This window comes from Penicillium nucicola (assembly GCF_028828085.1).
Source record: "Penicillium nucicola strain IBT 29836 chromosome Unknown utg000010l, whole genome shotgun sequence".
Classification (NCBI taxonomy): Eukaryota; Fungi; Ascomycota; class Eurotiomycetes; order Eurotiales; family Aspergillaceae; genus Penicillium; species Penicillium nucicola.
This window is the reverse complement of record NW_026643134.1, coordinates 1,689,745-1,709,972: the sequence shown is the minus strand read 5'-3', so window position 1 is coordinate 1,709,972 and position 20,228 is coordinate 1,689,745. Positions and strand designations below refer to the sequence as shown.

General features: G+C 49.6%; 7 protein-coding genes across 7 annotated transcripts; 6 read left to right on the top strand and 1 right to left on the bottom strand.

The window, feature by feature from the left end:
- Positions 1–480: 480 nt before the first annotated feature.
- On the top strand, positions 481–2,205 carry N7511_009202 (uncharacterized protein; the record flags this gene model as incomplete). The annotated part of the gene is made up of 5 exons (XM_057131579.1): positions 481–667; positions 726–976; positions 1,032–1,065; positions 1,120–2,029; positions 2,088–2,205. Coding segments are annotated over 5 exons (1,500 nt in total), but the record flags the coding sequence as incomplete, so codon positions are not given.
- A 104-nt stretch (positions 2,206–2,309) lies between these two features.
- Positions 2,310–3,569, bottom strand: N7511_009201 (uncharacterized protein; the record flags this gene model as incomplete). The annotated part of the gene is made up of 1 exon (XM_057131578.1): positions 2,310–3,569. The coding sequence occupies one exon, from the start codon at positions 3,567–3,569 to the stop codon at positions 2,310–2,312; it is 1,260 nt and encodes a 419-aa protein (XP_056979566.1).
- Positions 3,570–5,342: 1,773 nt separating this feature from the next.
- Positions 5,343–6,974, top strand: N7511_009200 (xenobiotic compound monooxygenase, DszA family; the record flags this gene model as incomplete). The annotated part of the gene is made up of 4 exons (XM_057131577.1): positions 5,343–5,453; positions 5,502–5,690; positions 5,743–5,990; positions 6,047–6,974. 4 exons carry the CDS (start codon positions 5,343–5,345, stop codon positions 6,972–6,974), a joined length of 1,476 nt encoding a protein of 491 aa, XP_056979565.1.
- Positions 6,975–7,277: 303 nt separating this feature from the next.
- On the top strand, positions 7,278–8,376 carry N7511_009199 (Yip1 domain protein; the record flags this gene model as incomplete). The annotated part of the gene is made up of 4 exons (XM_057131576.1): positions 7,278–7,365; positions 7,435–7,843; positions 7,909–8,058; positions 8,127–8,376. The coding sequence occupies 4 exons, from the start codon at positions 7,278–7,280 to the stop codon at positions 8,374–8,376; spliced, it is 897 nt and encodes a 298-aa protein (XP_056979564.1).
- Positions 8,377–9,016: 640 nt separating this feature from the next.
- On the top strand, positions 9,017–12,892 carry N7511_009198 (uncharacterized protein; the record flags this gene model as incomplete). The annotated part of the gene is made up of 5 exons (XM_057131575.1): positions 9,017–9,056; positions 9,325–9,746; positions 9,835–11,901; positions 11,962–12,502; positions 12,564–12,892. 5 exons carry the CDS (start codon positions 9,017–9,019, stop codon positions 12,890–12,892), a joined length of 3,399 nt encoding a protein of 1,132 aa, XP_056979563.1.
- A 761-nt stretch (positions 12,893–13,653) lies between these two features.
- On the top strand, positions 13,654–15,590 carry N7511_009197 (DUF4246 domain-containing protein; the record flags this gene model as incomplete). Its single annotated transcript, XM_057131574.1, has 5 exons — positions 13,654–13,713; positions 13,762–13,817; positions 13,872–13,950; positions 14,006–14,941; positions 14,997–15,590. The coding sequence occupies 5 exons, from the start codon at positions 13,654–13,656 to the stop codon at positions 15,588–15,590; spliced, it is 1,725 nt and encodes a 574-aa protein (XP_056979562.1).
- A 236-nt stretch (positions 15,591–15,826) lies between these two features.
- Positions 15,827–19,363, top strand: N7511_009196 (ATP-dependent 3'-5' DNA helicase; the record flags this gene model as incomplete). Its single annotated transcript, XM_057131573.1, has 1 exon — positions 15,827–19,363. The coding sequence occupies one exon, from the start codon at positions 15,827–15,829 to the stop codon at positions 19,361–19,363; it is 3,537 nt and encodes a 1,178-aa protein (XP_056979561.1).
- Between the last annotated feature and the right edge of the window lie 865 nt (positions 19,364–20,228).

Genomic DNA, 20,228 nt, shown 5'->3' with positions numbered 1-20,228 from the left:
CTGACTTGAGCATTCTTGTCTTTGCCTATTACGGACCTCATGAAGGACCGTTTGTATAATGCCTGTACATCATACTTTTGGGATATAGACGGCGTTGCATATGCATTTGTACATAATACCACCGGTACATTCTCTACTTTATATACAAAAGAAGACTATTTCAACGTTTGAGCCTTTTTATTTTATATTCAATGTTTTGTTAGTTTATAACCGGGCCTAGACACTCACTCCACGGCCGCGCAATCCTAGATGACATGTTTACTCTATCGCAAACGTAGCTTTCACGATAGGTCAAACCCTCCGCAACCCCTCGACTTGGCGATATCTCATCTGCAGCTCCTGTGTCGCAATAGTAGAAAACACGCTAAAGCACGCAATTGCCGTCTTCAGTGACATCTTGCATCTTGGAAGTCAAATGTGTCTCGGCCGATGGCCGAAGCCAAAGATAAAACTAGGACCAGATCGCAATGGCAGTGATAGCTCTCTATCAGATCAGAATCCAGAAAGATGGCCATACCCAAACAACAGCGGAAATGGTATCACATCCGATGGTTTACAGATCAAGACACAAAAGAGGAGAGGAAGCTCATCCTCAAACTAGATCTGTTAATTGTTCCTTATGCCTTTCTGGCGTATTGGACCAAGTATATTGATCAAGCTAATATCAGTAAGAATCTGTTTCAATATGAGCATCATTCGTCGATGGCTGACCGATAGAATGACAGATAATGCCTATGTCTCTGGTCTCAAAGACGACCTGGGTCTGCATGGGAATGAACTCGTGCAGCTGCAGACTATGTATACCATTGGGGCAGTGGTCGGCCAGCTTCCTTTTGCGTTCTTGTTCACCAGGCTTCCTATGTCTTGGATAATTCCGTTCATGGATGTTGCTTGGGGCATCTTTACGTTGGTGCAGTATCGCGCCAACTCTTATGCGGAATTAGCTGCGTATCGGTTTCTGGTGGGATGGTTTGAGGTATGTCTGATGCTTCCGTTGAAGGGGAAGTGCATTGTTTGCTGATCTGCACCAGGCGGGTTTCTTTCCAGGCATGCACTATATCTTCGGTGAGCATATTGTTCGACTGCTCAGAACAGGCCCTTCTGATTAACGTGCTATAGGCTCATGGTATCGAGGCGACGAAATTGCTCGACGAGGAGGCTGTTTCTATGTCGGTCTCACATTTGGTACTTTGACAGCCAGTCTCATTCAAGCTGGTGCTTCAAGCAGCCTGGACGGTGTGAACGGACTAGCAGGATGGAGATGGATGTACATCATCTGCGCCATCATCACCATCCCCGTTGCGATCCTCGGATATTTCATCCTGCCAGGCTCGCCAGACAAGCCGAACAGATTCGTACTGAAAGACGAAGACGTCCAACTCGCCAAAGCCCGCCTCGAACGCGCCTCTCACAAAACCGAAGAAAGCTCTCTCTCTTGGGACACTGTCTTCAAGGTCGGTCGGAACTGGAAATTCTGGGCCATGCTATTGCTGGATATTTTCTTCTGGAATGCATGTATCAACACCAGTGCCGGTGGATATCAACTTTGGCTCAAGAGTCTCGGGAAATACTCGACCAGTCGTCTGAATGAGCTGGCTGCTATATCTCCTGCGCTGGGTATATTCTATACACTCTTCGTGTGTTTCTCGTCCGATCTGTACCTCGGCCCTGCATGGGCCATTACCGTGTCCCATCTCTGGAATATCCTGGGCCTTGTGATTCTTGTGATATGGGATGTCCCAGACTCGGCCCTTTGGTTTGCTTTCTTGACAACTTACTCGGCTGTTGCTATGTCTAGTGTTCTCTATGGATGGATCAATAGCCAGCTGCGGTATTCACCTACTGAGCGCGCTTTGACTCTTATCGTGGTCAATACGGTAGCTCAGTCTACGACCGCCTGGACGCCTTTGCTTGTCTTTAAGACCGTCGAGGGTCCGCGATTCACCAAGGGTTACTCGTTTGTTCTTGCTAATGCGATTTGTTTGATTGGGCTTGCGCATGGCATTCAATACTTCATATCACGGGAAGAGTAAGTCTTTAGCCGACTTGATCTTTGTTCGAGCACTATCTGACCTCGGTATATCTAGGAAAAACAAGTCGAGCCGAGAGAGTATTTCTGACTCTGATGGCGCCGGTACTTCGACTGGCCTCGAGTCTGGTACTCAGCATGAAATTGTACAAGGGAAGGTTGATCAATCCGTGTAAATGATAACTGCAGTTGAGTTTGATTATCATGATACGGGCAAGTAGAACATGAAGGGCAGCGTGGCTTAGACGAGCATGTATATAGTGACTGTAGCGAATGCATACTAGAAAAAGAATAAGTTGTCCAGCTCATGAGAATCCGCACAGTGCATCCCAGGCATGTTTCTTCTGTCTGGCGCAATCATAACCTCGGATGCCTCGTGACTAGACCAAATTTCGCGCGTGTAATATAAGCCTGGCAGGTCTTCAAAGACAAGTTGAAGATTTCGTCGGACAAGTGCTTCAAAGGTTACGACTTTTGGTGACTGGTCCTGGCTGGTCTCTTGCCAACACCCCACACGAGATATTGCCGTCAAAAATACCTGGACCCAGAATGTCTTGTGTGTGATCGAGTTCACCGAGGGTCCTGATATTCCCTCCACCTGATCCAGAGCAATATCTCTTAGCGTTTTCCCTTGAGATTCGAGAAGTAGCTTTCTGTATAAGTACAGTAGCAAATGCGAATGACTCGAAATCCGAGGAGAATCTGCCACTGACGATGCAGCCAATTCATCTGCACCTCGAATAATCCAGGTAGCCCGCAAAGAAAGATATTCAACAGTTGGTAGCTCGGGGCCGTGTCGCAGTAAAGCACTCTCCATCTGCTTGAAAAGAGCAGATTGCTCATGTGATCTAGACGAAGGATTGATGACGCTGGGCAGCGGCTTGAGATCTGGCAAAACAAACTCCATGCGTGCAGCAATACCATTCCAGATCTTTTCGGAGTAGTACTGTCTCCAAAGAGATGAATTTGTGTTGAAAAGGGCGCTGAAACTAGCAGAGCTAAGTCGTGACGCAGGGATGTCGAGTATCGAATTTTCATTCGGTGAGTCTTCAGTCGCTGCCTCGAATGATTGGATAGCAGCGTGGACGACTTGAATCCAGAAGTAGACTTGGGTCTCTGAATATGGTGGAATGGAAGAGTTTGTCCTTCGAAGGCGTATTGTCGTCGCTTGTACCGAATCAAGCGCTTCCTTTACGATGTGACCTCGGCGAGAGGCTGTCTTGAGGGTGTGCTGGACAACTTCAAAAGCGTATCGAAGGAGTCGGTCGGGGTCATTTGACTGCATGGAAAGAGATCCCTGAGTCGGGCTTGACAGTCCAGGCAGAGGCTGCCGATCAGGAAGTACCCATGACTGCCGTGCTGATGTCGAGAACATATGCCCTTTGGTGTAGTATTGCGTCCAGAGGCTGGTGTTCATCAAAGCTGGTGTGTCGAGGAGGACATGCTGAAAATCATCCCAGGAAGGGAATTGACCTTCGTTGGTGTGGACCTTGTATTTCACGATAGCTTGTTGCAATTGCACAAGCCAGAAGATTGTCATCGTCCTTTGAGGTTGTCAGTCGTTTGAATCACCATGGCATCAGTTCTTATTCTTACCGATGTTCTGTGTTTCGAAAACTGTCTGGTTTCATCTCTTTGAGTCGCCTCAGATGTCCAAGAAAAGTCTCCGCCATGTCAAATATGTTATCTCCTTTCTTGAAAGACTCCAAAACGATGATATAGCCAGACTTGAGGTGACTGCGATGGTCCCATTCTAGCAAATCTGCATTCAGAAAAGTTCGCCAGAATTGCTGAGCGTCTATCATGTCTTTGCTCCCTTCTTCTTCGATTTGGGCTTTGAGATCTGTTTCCTTTGGTGCCTGCTGTGATGCTTGTTGCTTTTGAGATATTCCATGGCCGTGCCGGGGATATGGTTCTCGAAGTTTTCTCGTTTCTGTGCCAGTCATAAAAGCAAGCAGATCGTCCATCACCACCGTGATACCTTCCCCGGTTTTGGTACTCAGAGGATGATATATGACTTTGCAGTTGACTGGATCGTTAAAGATGGCCCTCAATTTCTCGGTATATAGTTTCCACAAGTATTCAATATCTTGCCCGGGCCGAGAGTCCTGCTTGTTGAAAAGTACCCAGATACTCCTATAACCAAGATCAAGCATTTCCGTGCCAATACGAGAAAGTAGGTCGATATTAAGCTCTGTCATCTCTTCATTCCAGGTACAGTCATGAAAGAACAACACGCATGTCTCGGGGGTATAAAAGTATTGTAACCAATTCGAGTACCGAAAACATCCCACTGCATAACATATGCTCAGCTCGAGTCTCGACTGGTTTTCCAACCAGGGTGATGGATGAAAAACCTACTCCCAGTATCCCAAATTGAGAATGCGCGTCTTTTATATTTGATAGGCGTAAGATAATGCCCCATGGTGGGGATTGCATACACTGCTTGATTATGTATAAGTTGGGACAGGAAAGTGGTTTTGCCAGAGCCACCTTCCCCAACCAAGAGAACTGGCAACTCCGAATGTCTGTATAGCCATTTGAACATATTTGAACCAACTTAGTGCAGGTCTGAGGCCTGATATGGACAGAGAAGGGCAGATTATTGAGTGCATCTCCGCTAAGAGCTGAGAGCCGCTTGAGTCAATAGTATTGAGGTGCGCTAGTCTATTTTTGGATGACTGCTAGGGCATAGGGTTTGTATGTTTATATCTCGTATTTCATTCTTTTTCTGAGAAACGCTCTTCTGATGTATGGACATTGTGTTATTGAAAACAGGGTGGATTGATAGATGCATGTAACGTAGATTGCTGCGTGAGACCCCTGCATGCTTGAGGCTAGAATATATAGTTTACCATAGTATCATAGCACATCATAACATTTAAAAAAAAAATCCAACAAATCAGCCTATGAATACGTCAGATAACGAATGATATCTCTAGTGGCTGCAATATAAATATACGAGTTTAATGATCCCCGCTCCAAATGTAGTCACGCAATCTGATAGCCGATGAAATGCGTCAACCCGCAATTTTAGACTCATAATAACTATCCGATGCCAGCAAGAGCTTTCGTCCTTGGATACACTAAGATACGCAAGTGGTGGAGATGCATAGTCCACCTGGGCATGACTTGCCCAAATCTCGCAACTCGGACTTTCGCCGTCCGATGGCGTGAGATATCTATCCGATGAACAAATATGCGGGCAATACTTCCGAGCTGGAGTCCGAGAAAGATGCGATGGATTTTATAGACACTCAATGAGTAGTGTAATCTGCTCTGCAAACAGCAACTTGACTATAACTCAGCAGCTATGGGAGACTCCAGCGTATCGACAAGCCAGAATGGCTCGGAAAAGAAGCATATCTTGCTGAATGCGTTTGACATGTCGACCGTGGGACATTTGTCCCCTGGACAGTGGAGGGTGAGTCTTTCAATTGAATGTGAACGCCACCAGGCTAACAGTTCCCAGAACCCCAAGGACAAGTCTGCGACTAAACGAACGCTCGGATACTGGGTAGAGCTCGCGAAGCTTCTGGAGCGCGGAGGAATCAACGCTTTGTTCCTGGCAGATACAACCGGCGGCCATGATACCTACGAGGGCAAACTGGACGAGTGTATTCGCCGAGCTGCCCAATGGCCAGTGACAGATCCGACTATTGTGAGTGTCAACAACCCAATCCGACTGATCAAGATCTGACTTGTTGGGAAAGCCCATCTCCGCAATGGCTGCGGTGACCAAGAACCTCGCATTTGGCATCACGGCCTCAACTTCCTTCGAACAGCCTTTCCTGCTGGCTAAGCGCTTTTCTACGTTGGATCATCTCACCAATGGTCGACTTGGTTGGAATATTGTGACTTCGTACAAGAAGGCAGCCTTTAAAGCCATTGGAGTGGATAGCCCAATTGAGCATGATGAACGATACCGCCAAGCGGACGAGTATCTGAGGGTACTCTACAAGTGAATGACTTGCTTCGTCTTGAATAGAGACACAAGCGCTGACGTGAATTACCTAGACTGTGGGAGAGCTCCTGGGCCTCTGATGCGCTGTCACCGAACCCCGAGGCAGATTCATACATCGACCCCGACAAGGTCCGTCAGATCAACCACAAGGGGAAATACTTCTCGTTAAGCACGCGACACATTGTCGACCCGTCACCTCAGAGGACGCCATTCCTCTTCCAAGCAGGAACCTCGCCTGCAGGATCTGATTTTGCCGCGACTCACGCCGAGGCTATCTTTGTCTCTGCCCATTCGCCAGAGGTGCTGCGACCAAAGATCGCCCACATTCGCAAGCTGGCTGCTGAGCGAGGTCGGGACCCACAGTCCATCAAATTCTTCGGGACCTTCACGCCAATCGTGGGTGAGACTGACGAGGAGGCACAGGCTAAATACGAGGAGCTGAAGAAGTACGCTTCCGTGGTTGGCGGCCTGGTTCTTTTCAGTGGATGGACGGGCATTGATATCTCCAAGATCCCACTGGACCAGGACCTTACGGCTGCAGACTCCTTGGAAGCTGGCAAAGTAACCAGTCTACTGGACTCGTTGCTCAAGACTAGCAAAGATGTCCCACGCTGGACTCCACGTGTCGTTGCCGAGAAGGCTGCAATCGGTGGTCTTGGTCCGGTAGCTATTGGAAGTCCAGCCACTGTTGCTGATGAGATGGAGCGCTGGATCCGAGAATCGGACCTCGACGGGTTCAACGTCGCCTATGTCACTACGCCGGGCACCTTTGAGGATGTGGTGGACTTGCTCATTCCGGAGTTGAGGCGGCGTGGTCTGTATCCTGAGCTTCCAGATCCCTCGGAGCCATCACTTACAGCCCGTGAGAGGGTATTTGGTAAAGGCCAGAAAGAGCTCCGTGCTGATCATATTGGAAGCAAGTATAAGTATGATGTTTATCAAGAAGATGAGCCTTATGTTGAGGGCTCTGAAGACAATTAGTAATATCAGACATTGAGTGGATCTCGGCTCTGTATCTAGATTCATTATATGCCTTATGCAATAACAATCAAAGAAAGCCAATGAATGCATGAGTCAAGCACTGGAGCTGGGAGAGGTGAAACGTGAGTAAACATCCCGTGCCGGGCGGTACGTAATGCCACTCTAGCCTTTCCGGGACAGCTCGACCAACTCGCTTTCATACTCCCGATACACTCCAACTTCTACGTCCATATCTACCCGAAGGTGCTAAGTCATTGATGACAAGTGATACCCTTGCGCTCTCTCGAATCACCAATACACAACATGGCTACTGCACACCAAGGCCACCCCTATGACAACCCCCATGATGATGATTCCCTCCTGGGCGACGACCTGATCGAAGCCGATGACGGTGAGTACAGATCTTGCCTGGGCACTGCTCCCTGCACCTGTACCAAGTTCTAATCCAGTGTGGTTGCAGCCATCGAAGCCGACGACCCTCTGCGCGATACCTCCGACACGGCCCCTCTGCGAGGCAACATCCAATCCGACTCGGGCAACAGAGGCAATGCATCTGGGTACGGAAACTACCTGACCTCTTCAATCGGTGGTGAAGACCGTCGCGCGACACAAAACACTATTGACGAGAGCGTGTGGGAGACACTGTCGCGCGACTTGGTCGCCGTGTGGGAGAAGATGCGCCAGGTGCTTTGGCCGAAGTACCTACTCGGAGGCATCATGCAGCGTGGAGGTGGTGGGATGAGTGATGCCGAGAGAGGCGAGGCATCAGGGTTCGGTCGTAACATTCGAGGACTCGTTGGACGCTGGCCGGATGCCGACGTGGTCCTGCAGGGTGGCATGAGCGATGGACTGCGCGATTGGGATCTCTGGTACGTTCCACATTGAAACTCTGACTCTGGGCGAAGAGAGGCTAACGTCTGCTTCTACCTTATAGGGGGCCACTCATTTTCTGCTTGGTTCTGAGTCTGTTCTTGTCTGTTGCCAAGGGCGATCAGTCTTCATTGGTATTCTCGGGTGTATTCTGCATTGTTTGGATCGGAGAGGCGGCTGTCACCCTCCAGATCAAGCTGCTTGGTGGCAAGATGTACGTGGGATTCGACTTCCCTTCCCTCATTCGAGTGCGATATACTGACATTGCGACTTGCTTTCTAGTTCCTTTTTCCAGTCCATATGTATCATCGGTTACACGCTCTTCCCCCTGGTCATTGCGGCGATGCTCAGTGCAGTCGGACTACCTACTATTGCGCGCATACCAGTGTATCTAGTATTGGTGGCATGGTCATTGGCCGCTGGAGTGAGCATCTTGGGAGGCTCGGGGGTGGTTCGAAACCGTGTCGGTATCGCGGTGTACCCACTATTCGTCTTCTACATCTCGATTGGGTGTCTCTGCTTCATCAGTTAAAGTTTTATTGTCGTGGTATTGCGCCTCGGTAAGGTTGAGGCAATGCGCCATGTCATGCGCGGCGAGCCTCGGCGCATCCAATGGCCTCAATAGCGAGTCATTGTATCTGAATAGCCCGGGGGTACCGGTATATCCTTCAATCGCATTTAGACCAATGAATTGCTATTGTCTATTCATGTTTGATTGCCAATAAAGACTTTAAAACCTTAGGAAATTGGCGGGGTAAATAGCTCCGGGGTACCAGTATATCCTTCAATCGCATTGGACCAATGAAATGCTCTGATTGAATTCACGTTTGATTGTCAATAGGATTTTAAAATTGCTTGGTTAAATTAGCAGCTTAAACTAGCTGGTGAAATTAGCTGGTGAAATTGGCTCAGTGTTTGGCCCCGCACCCGGCGGTCAACCCAGGACATCGGGTACGGAGAAGTTAACCTTCCTTCTCTCTTCCTTCTTCCCTTCTTCTCTTCTTCTCTTCCCCATCTTTCTCTTCTTCTTCTCATCATCTCTCTTACAGTCCCATTTCTTGTTTCTGCTCTGATCTAGCAGCATTTCTGTTCCCCCCTCACTCAGTTTCTGTTAACCACTCACTTATCTGCAATCTCACAACGAGGTTGTCCTCCCCCAAGGACGCTGCGCCATGGCTCCTGCTCCCGTTGAGCAGGACCCCGCGCCTATCGGTAAGTGACAGCCTAGCACTTGAACTCGAGCCTCCCTGCTTTCCCCCCGCAATCTTGAACACTCCTGCTGACAGTCTCCAAGCTCCAGGGACCACAACAGGCAACATGCAACCCAATCGTGAGTAATTGGATAATGGTCTTCGCTTCTGCGATGTTCCTCATTTCCTGCGACTCTAACCTCCTTAACCCCCTACTATCTGCTCGCCAGCCTTCTGAAGTCCATTTGTGTGGACTTCGAACATGTGATCTGACATCTGCATTTCTCTAGTGACCGACGGCAATCCGTCTTCTCCCAGCTACTCTGACCACAACGGAGGCGAACGCCCCGTTCGACAGCAACTCCAAGACACAAACCTCGACGCCTCAATCAATATGAAGGCTAACAACAAGCGCTCGCATGGCGAGTCTGACAATGATGCAGCTTCCGAGGCTGACGCCCCCCCCAAGAAGCGATCCAGAGAGTCGACCCCCGTAACATCCTCGCGATCCCGTGATTCCTACTCACTTAAGAAGCGCTCGCATGACGAGTCTGACAATGACACAACCTCCGAAGCCGATGCCCCCCCCAAAAAGCGATCCCGTGAATGCACCCCCGTGAAATCCTCAGGAGCTCAGCCTTCCACCTCAAACACTTCGTCCGGAGCTGAACAGCCCGAGACCGAGACCGCAACCGCCGGTTCTATTCTGCCTGTGAGTGAATCGCCTCTCCCTGATCACGAGGACGTCCCAAACCCCATGCGTTCTACTGCTTCTACCCCCCCCTCTTCGGGCCCACGAGCCAACTACCATTTCCCCTGGATCCCCCCGTTACACCACCCCTGGTTCAAACGACCCGGATTCTCCTGATATTCTGCGACCTCTGTCCTCGCTCTCCCCTCTTCCTGACTACGAAGATTCCCCAAGTCCCGCACAGCTCGCGCCCCCCGTCTCTGTCCCTCTTCTTGAGGACACCGATCTGGAGCGGGCTGAGCTAGAGACAACTTCCGACGAGTCTGTGAATATTGAGCCTGAGAGTGACAACGGCTATTCCACATTTATCGCGCAACCTGAGTCCGCCATCTTTGCCCCTCTCCCTGAGGAGACCGTTAGGGAGAGCATCGAGCTAGAGACAACTCCCGACGATTCTGTGATCGTCAAGCTTGAGGGCGACGCCGACGTTACTCCAAACCTTGCGCAGTTCCAGCCAACTACCATTTTTCCTGGATCCCCCCGTTACACCACGCCTGGTTCAAACGACCTGGATTCTCCTTCTCTTCCGCGACCTCTGTCCTCGCTCTCTCCTCTTCCTGACTACGAAGATTCATCAAGTCCCGCACAACTCGGCCCCCCCGCCTCTGTCCCTCTTCCTGAGGACACCGACCTGGAGCGGGCTGAGCTAGAGACAACCCCCGATGATTCTGTGATCGTCAAGATTGAGGGCGATATCGACTGTGATCCAAATCTCGCGCAATTCGAGTCCCCCGCCTGTGTCCCTTGTCCTGGGGACACCGATCTGGAGCGGGCTGAGCTAGAGACAACCTCCGACGATAATGTGATCGTCAAGATTGAGGGTGATGTCCACTATTATCCAAACATCGCGCAACTCGAGTCCCCCGTCGGTGCCCCTCTTCCCGAGGCGACCGTTCTGGAGAGGAACGAGCTAGAAGCAACTCCGGATGATAATGTGATCGTCAAGCTTGAAGGCGACGCCGACCTTACTCCAACCCTCGCACAAATCAAGTCCCACAACCATGATCCGCGTCCCACGGAGACCATTGTCGAGAGTATTGAGAAAGACCCCAAGCACTTCAGAGACTGGTCCTCGCATAACAATCCATACAAAGTCTCCAACAAGGCCCCTGTCCCTAGGGCTCCGGAGAAGACCGAGCCCGAGACAATTTTCGATGAAGCTGGACCCTGCAAAATCGAGGATGACACCAATATCTGTCCTGACCCTGTCAGCATGATCAATCTCCACAATCACAACGTGGAGCAAGGACAAGTGGATGGCCCCGACAAGGATGTTCTTACTAAAGTTTGGGTCGAAGAATGTCAACCTACAATCAATGTCAGCATCAGCACCCCGTCTGAAACCTTGAATATTCCTGAGACACCCAATGACCGCTGGGATCTCGTATCTGGCGCCCCAGTCTACCACAAGACAGTACACTGCGAGGCTACTATCACAGTATCGATTGAAGGACACGCACAAATCCCAGTGAAAGTACCATTTGACATCAACTTGTCGTTCGAAAAGCCCGAATGTCCCGGATTGTCTGACCAATCCAATGGCTCAGAGTCGTCGACTTCTCCGTCCATTCTTCGCGGGCGCCTTGTGTCGACCCCGGATTCTCGTATCCACGCAAGATATGGTCATCGCGCGAGATATTCTGCTGCCCCTGCATCTCACATCTCGATGCCTGACGAGGATACCATGAAGGACGATATCCCATCCCACATTTCCACATCTGACGAGGATGCAATGGATACGTCATGCTTCGTTTCCATCGCTGATGAGAATACCATGAAGGACGATATCGCATCCCACATTTCCACCTCTGACGAGGATGCAATGGATACCTCATGCCACATTCCCACATCTGCTATCGAGGATGCAATGAATATTTCATCCCTCACTCCCGTCTCAGACGAAATACCTTCGCATGGACATATTTTGCCCAGTTCCCATCTACCCAGAATCCCGGAGCCCACCACTTACACTGATCATTTCGGTTTTGGACCCATTAATAACCCAATCTTCACCCAGGAAACCGAAAACCTCACTGCTCCCACGGAATCCATCGAGACTAAGACAGTCCCACCGGACGCAAACAATCTGGACGAACGCAAGCCCAAGATGAATCAGGTGACTTTGCTTTCTGGTTTGCTCCGAAATGATCTTTGCTAACAGAGTACCTTTTGATAGACCTTCTCTTCGAGTGCTTTCGGCAATACCTCTACCGATTCGCCTTTCACCTCGGCATTCAAATCCTCGACCACCTCCACCTCTGTATTCGGGTCCTCGATGACATCAGCCTCCGCTGCTTCACCCTTTACAACCTCATCCGCAACTGCAAAGCAATCGGCCATCCCCCCCAACGCTTCCCATAGCATGAAGCCGGCCTCCACTTCTGCATTTGCATCATCTTCTTTGTCTGCTTTCGCCGGCTCCGACGACTCTCCGTTCGGAAACCTCACTGCGGGTACCTCCGTATTTGGAAACCCAACCACCTCGACCGGCTTCTCTGCATTCACCAGCGCCTTTCCGGCTACCGCGAGACCCAGTGCACTGACAAGTTTCGCCTCCCCCAACGTCACCTCTTCCTTCGGCACCAAGGGCATGTCACAGCCACTTGGTGCCGCGCAGTCCGACAATGAGGACAGCGAAAACGAGCAGGACAACGAGGGAAATGGAAATGACGCCTTCGAGGCCGAGAAGACCGACGAGCGGTTCGTCGAGCAGCCTGGTATGTTTTCATCTTTTAAACCTTACTTGAAATCGAGAGTTTGACTAACTTTAATACGCAGTTGAAACCGGCGAGGAGGACGAGGAGACCGTGTTTGCCAACAAGGGCAAACTCTACTGCTTCGAGAACAAGCAGTGGAAGGAGCGTGGCGTCGGGACCTTTAAGGTCAATGTCAAGTCTGGTCCGGACGGAAAGCGGACCGCGCGCATGATTATGCGTGCAGATGGCGCCCTGCGCGTCATGTTGAACAGTGCTGTCTTCAAGGGCATGCACTTCGGTGACCAGCAGGGTGGGGCCCCTGCTGGTCGCCGCATCTTCCTGGCTAGCCAGGAAGATGGGAAGGTAGCCAATGTGCTCCTTCAAGTGAGTCTTCCCCTTCTTACTTTTTGATCACTTTTTCATTGAATCTGAAATGCTAATATCCTTTTAGTTAAACAGCGAGAGCACGGCGAACGAGCTCTTCGCCACCCTGAAGGGCCTCCTGGAGGAGGCCTAAGTGCCCACTACTATTTTTGTATGATTAGCATCCAAAAATTAACCATGTTCGAGTCACTTGTTGAGCAAAGTAGTATCGTAATCATCATGTCGGCGCTACTTGCCAGCTGAAGCAAGAACTAAATCTGTAAGCCAACCCGGCCAGCGCGTAAAGAAAAAAGAAAACTCATGACGAAGCTTGATGGCTGTTATAGGCTGAGCACCACATCAATGCGTAGAAGTGATTGCTGTAGTCAGATCCAATCTTGTTACCGAATCCTCACTTTAGTCTTAGTTAATCATCACCTAAAAGCCGTCTCGACATGATACTTAGATTCCACTTGATATCTACGGCAGTTTGTCGCCCCTAAATAACTATTTCCTGCCGTCAATCGCTGATTAGCACGGCCTTGTAGGGGCTAGCTACTCTATGGGGTTTGCATGTACTATACAGTAGCAGAGACTTCCATTATTGAAAGGACTCTATTCTAGGCAGCATTGCCCAGGCATCTGTGTGAATGCTCCTTATTTATCATCCACATTCAGGTCGATTTTCTCAAATCTTGACTCGGCTCCGATTTTGGGGGTCCAACGCCAAGTCTTCTGCCTACCGTGCCTGGCCCCCAAATGTATAAAAGCCTCAAATCTTCCCCTGTTCAAATTTGGGTATCACAGCAATGCCTTCAGAGCAGCTTCTTTCTCGTCTCCCCGAGTTTACCCTCCCACCGGGCTATAAGGTGAGTCTGCTTGAAAGTCAACAGTGTACTACAGGCTAACTCAGACAGCCCGCATGGGAACATGAAAACCCTCTCTTTCCTACAGCTCTAGATCAAGAGGCCTGGTATGCCAATACCCTATGATTGATGATGCTAAATTGCTCATATGAACATGGTAGGATAATCTATGTCTATCGAGAGATTTTGATGATGCGTCTTATGAATACCATCACGGATAAGCCTGAATGGGACCACAAGGTAAGATTCTCCATCTGTTGTCCCCGCTGAAATATGACTCAGTGTATGCTGTTAGGTGTATAACGAGGAGATTACCAACAAATGGCGACAAGAAGTGTCCCAGGGTGGTCAGGACGTGACCGAAATCATGATGGATTGGGTTATCAAGGAGCTCCAATGGAAAGCCGAGGTCCTCCAAAACGAAGGACTCACTTTTGTTTTCGATATTGGCGTGATAAAATCGGATACTGCGATACCTGAAGATCTGAAACGACTGTTGAAAGACGCCGTGGCTCCATTCGAAGCTGTCCCAGAGGAGCAAAAGGATTATCATCCTGGAACCAACAACAAGGTGGTTGATCTCGTGCATCAGTCACTCTTTCCTGTTGTTTATGGTCACACGCACATCCTACGTGACAAGACAATCGGCCTGGAGGATTGTTTGAGCAATGTGGGTCAGGGCGAACTACTATCTGCTCAGAACGAAAACCCTCCGGCAGGCTACAGTGGCAAGTTCCAATGGCTTCCTTGTGACGTTGCACTACTTGAATATGACGAGTGTCGGATAACTTCATACATCAGCAATGCTCATCCCGTAGAGCATCAAGCATTGTATGAAGTTGTCGAGAAAATTATTGCGCGAGCCATTCCCCTTTGGAATAAAAGCTTGACATCACCATCCTATGACGTTGGTCAAAGAATACCTTATGATACGGTTGAGTATCTTGATGACTGTGAGCACAAGGATCCCAGACCCGTTGAGAAAGACTTCGACAATGAAAATGAATACTGGGAAAAATGCGATGAATGGGACGCTGCACAGCCGATCAAACAGCCGGAGCCATATGGGAGATTCAAGGCTCCGGACTACCAGGAGCCAGGCAATTGGACTGATCTTCGAAGCGAATTTCGAGAAAGTGGACTTCAAGTCATGGTGAAGCTGGCAAATATCGAACTCACCCCCGAGGATCCTGAATACGAAGGAGGAAGCTGGCATATTGAGGGGCAGTTAGTGAGTAATCTTTCAGTTCATATGATGGATAGCACACGCTGATAACTTTGACTAGAACGAACACATCTGTGCAACGGCCATCTACTATTATGACTGCGAAAACATCACCGAAAGCACGCTCTGTTTCCGCGGACGCGGGAGTGAGGAGCCCATGGAGGAAATAAGTTACGAACAAGAACGGCACGAATTCCTCCAACAGGTTTATGGATTCGCAGGCAACGGTACAAATATCAAAGACCTAACGCAAGAGCTTGGAGGGGTTGTGTGCAAGGAAGGCCGTCTCCTTACCTTCCCTAATGTCGTTCAACATCGGGTCTCACCGTTTTCACTGGCAGACAGATCCAGGCCTGGTCACCGGAAGATCCTCGCACTGTTCTTGGTTGACCCTCATATTCGGATCATCTCGTCTGCTAATGTTCCACCGCAACGTGAGGATTGGGGCGTTGAGAGAGAAAAGGTCGTTGATGGGGCGTTGTCTAAGCTTCCAGTGGAGCTTCAGTATATGGTCCGCAAAGACTTGCCCAAGAACTATATGACTATGGACGAGGCAAAACAGTACCGACTTGAACTTATGAAAGAGAGAAGCGTCCAAACTCGGGATCAGAACAATTCGTTTGAAAGTGGTTCGTTCTCACTTTGCGAGCATTGAGTGGAGCCATCATACCTCGATATTTCTTAATTTATTATTCAATTTCTTTCCACCGAAGTCTCCATAGAAAGTAAAGTCTGTAGCCTAGTTCTGCCTTGCACTTCAATCGTATACTTCCAAGGCCCTTTTCGCATCTATATTCCCCTTCGGGTAATATTGCTCCACGTGACCACGCGTGGCCATTTTGCGGCCGGCGACGACGTCACAGTCAACACAAAGCACAATGGAGCCTCGACATGGCAGGATCCACGTCAAACCAAACCCCGGTATCAACACTGAAACGGAAACGAAGCAATGAGTCAAGCAATCAACCAGAGTCTGCCGCATCCTTAACCTCCGACGCGTCACCCTTAGACCCTGCTCTCCTAGATCCTGCTCTCCGAACGCCTACGAGTATTAGCAAGCCAGGGACCAATGCAGAGGAAACCGAATACTCCAAGCAAACAGCTACCAAAAAGCCAACCAAGGGGAAGAAATCGGCTTCCCAGCCTGCATCGAAGTTGTCAAAACGAACCCCATCCAGGCCACTGCCAGATGCCTTCAAGCGAATCTCACATATCCACCGTGCCTTGAATCTCGTATATACATTTTGTTGCACGCGCAAACACTTTGCAACAACTTTCGACAACATAAAGAAGGCAGTACAATCTCAACTCGGCCAAGGACGGGAACTCACAATCGAGGATGTTGCGCGAGTCAAGGTTTTCGTCCCTCAAGCCGTCAGGTTCGAGTACGTGGACGAAACAAAACTCGAAGTAATGACTGCGGGTGATCAGGAAATAGCTCAATATGGTTTACACAAACGATCGAGTTTAGCAACCTCGGCAGACATGGCCGCAGCCGAAGACACCGATGGTGATGTTTACGGGTCGGATGGCACCAGACATGTGCTATTGTTTGAATTCGTCGACGGTGACCTAAAGCGAGAAGTGCGCCATCCGAAGACCGGGGAGCCTACTAAGCCTTCGCGCCGCATGAAAGACGAGGATTTGAAAATGCCCGTCTACAGCCAAAAGCAGATGCTAGGTCTGATTGAGAAGCGCAACGCCAAATTCTCGGATGCGCTTAACAACTTCCTGGTTCAATGTGAGGATGATAACACAGACCCTGTTGAGTCTCTTGAAAGAGAGAAGGATCTGTTTCTGCCCACACCTCCAGACAGCGGCTCAAATACACCTGCGGTTGTAGCTAAAGCACCAGCAACAATTCCAAAAGAGCGCAAATCCATCGAGGAAATCATCGCGGAAATTCGGCAGATGCAATGGTATCACGCACAAATTGTGCCCGAAGGTCATCGAGTGTTCGAAGCCCAGTCTCCTGTCTTTGGAGATTTGACATTTCAGCTCTCGCAAGACATGGTCAATGCCCTCTACAATACAAGAGGCATTACCCAACTGTACTCTCACCAAGCAGAGGCAATAAACCACCTTTACGAAGGCCACAATGTCATTGTATCGACCTCAACAAGCTCGGGCAAATCCCTTATCTATCAGGTTCCCATGCTTCACGAGCTGGAAAAGGACGCTGAAAGCAGAGGAATGTACATATTCCCCACCAAGGCTCTAGCACAAGATCAACGACGCAGCATGATGGATCTCCTACAGTATATGAACGGGTTACAGCATACGATGGTGGAAACATTCGACGGAGATACGCCTATGTCAAGTCGAAACTTGATCCGTGATGAGGCACGAATCATTTTCACTAATCCTGACATGCTACACATCACGATCTTACCACAAGAAAGTGCCTGGCGGACTTTCCTCAAGAATCTCAAGTTTGTCGTTGTCGATGAGCTTCACGTTTACAATGGTTTGTTTGGATCCCATGTCGCGTTTGTTATGCGGCGGCTACGCCGGATTTGCGCTGCTGTAGGTAATCGTCATGTTAAGTTCATATCTTGCTCTGCTACTGTTGCAAATCCCGAAGACCACATGAAATCTATCTTTGGAGTGCAGGATGTGAAATTGATAGACTTTGACGGTTCTCCTTCTGGTCGCAAGGAGTTCATCTGCTGGAACACTCCGTTCAAAGACCCACAAGACCCAACGTCTGGACGCGGTGATACTGTGTCTGAGACGGCAAGGCTCTTTTGTCAACTGATTCTCAGGGGCGTGAGAGTGATTGCATTTTGTCGCATCAGACAGCTTTGCGAAGTCCTTTTAAAGGCCGTGCGAGCAGAATTTGATACCCTCGAACGCACAGAGGTGGGAAAGCTTGTGATGGGCTATCGAGGCGGGTACAGTCCTCAAGATCGACGCCAAATCGAGAAGGAAATGTTCGAGGGAAGACTGATGGGAATTGTGGCAACCAGCGCTCTGGAACTGGGTGTTGATATTGGATCACTGGATGCAGTCATCACCATGGGGTTCCCTTTTTCCATCTCCAATTTACGCCAGCAAAGTGGCCGAGCTGGAAGACGTAACAAGGATTCACTTTCAGTGCTAATCGGAGATCGGTACCCGACTGACCAGCACTATATGCAAAACCCAGACGAGATCTTCACAAAGCCAAATTGCGAACTGCAAATCGACCTGTCCAACGAACTCATTCTGGAAGGCCACGTCCAATGCGCAGCCTTTGAGATGCCCATCCGCCCAGAAGATGACAGTTGCTACTTCGGCCATCAACTCCTCGCCCTCGCCCCAACTCGACTGGTAAAAGACTCAATGGGCTTCTACCACTGCAACGAACGTTTCCGCCCCCAGCCCTCCCGCTGTGTCTCAATCCGCGACACAGAGGACCAACATTTCGCAGTAATAGACACAACCAACAACCGCAACATCGTCCTAGAAGAAGTCGAAGCCTCGCGCGCCTTCTTCACAATCTACGAAGGAGGCATCTTCCTCCACCAAGGCCAAACCTACCTAGTCAAAGAGCTGAACCTAGACAGTCGCTTTGCACGCGTGGTCCGCGTAAACGTCGACTGGAGCACAATGCAGCGAGACTACACAGACATCGACCCAATAGAAACAGAAGCAATGCGCGCCGTTGGCACAGACCCATCATCGTCGCGCGCATTCTTCGGCGCCATCCAAATCCACGCTGTCGTCTATGGCTTCTTCAAAATCGACAAGCGGGGCCGTGTCCTCGATGCCGTGGCTGTCGACAACCCACCCATCGACATCCTCACCAAAGGCATGTGGCTTGACGTTCCAACGCGCGCAATTGATGTCCTCCAATCTCACAGATTGAATGTCGCGGCGGCAATCCACGCCGCGGAACATGCTGTCCTCTCCCTCCTCCCCTCCTTCGTCGTTTCATCGCCGGGCGACGTCCGCACAGAATGCAAAGTCGCAAAGAAAGAACTGGGTAAATCACTCCGTCGCGCGAACGTGCCAGATGAATTTGAAAAGAAATTACAGCCGCCTTCGCGGCAGAGGCCTGCTCGTCTTACCTTTTATGATGCCAAGGGTGGATCGTGTGGATCTGGAATTGCTAGTAAGGCGTTCGAGTTTATTGGGTTGCTTCTTCGGCGGGCGGTTGCGCGGATCGAGGCTTGTTCTTGTCTTTCGCCGCAGGGCTGTGTGGAATGTTGCTGTGATGAGAGGTGTAAAGATATGAATGTCGTTATGAGTAAGGCTGGGGCTGAAGTTGTCTTGAGATGTTTGCTTGGGTGGGAGGTTGATGTTGATGCTTTGCCTTGGGGAGAGGATGTCGATGGGGAGGAGTTTGGGGTTGGGAGGTCTAGGGAGTTGGCTGGTGGGTTGGAAACTGTTGTTAGGGCCGAGGATGTGCCGTGGAAGGTTGGGTGTCGTGTTGAGGAGAAATGAATCGAGGTCTCTTCTTGTATTCTAGCTCCTTTCGCAGACAATTGTGATCATATGTCTGTTCATAATCTGGTCAAGTATGAGACGACGTGTATGTACGAAGTGCGCGAGGAAAATGTCCCCAATTGATATTATCCTTGTGCCTTAACTTGGGCTCTCTTGTTTCGCTTCTTCTTCGCCCATATTGGGTGTGCTTCATTGCCACCTGAATATTTTGGAGATATTGACATGGTAGAAGTTGTGGCATGTTGTATAAACTTGCAATGTAGGCATGAGTTGTTCTGACATGACTCGCTTTTGATGATTCACTAATTCGCTCTACAGCCGAGACCACTGTAAGTGCGGCTGCTCGAGCTAGAAGACGGTCTATAGTAGTATTTCCGTGTATCACTATTCACCCGGGACTTCCTGAAAAGAGACAAAATACAGAAGGTCCCTTGAATACTCCCACAATGTAAGACAGAAAAGGTAGAAAAGGAAATGATGTAATAGAAATGTATCAGTCAATGATTAGAAGAAGTTGGGTATAATAGATGTACATCAAGTCATGACCGAGAAAATTGTTTTCGGGGCGGAGAGAATCGAACAATGATGGCATAGTAGGCAGGGGGTATGTAGAGTGGTGACAAGGGTAGGGTTGTATGATATATTATAAAGGGGACGACGCTGTGGGAAGAAGGGTTTCATCAAGAGAATCGGCGATGAAGGGGAATTGATGACAAGCGCGAAGAGATGGGGGTATTTGGTGTGCTGGGTGTTCATGGCAGAGCTCAAGGTAACGCTTGTGTCAAACAAAAGGTCTCTGGGGGGTCAAATCTGTCGGAAAAGAACCTAAGTCTTCCAAGGTATGGAACTTGATACCGGAAGC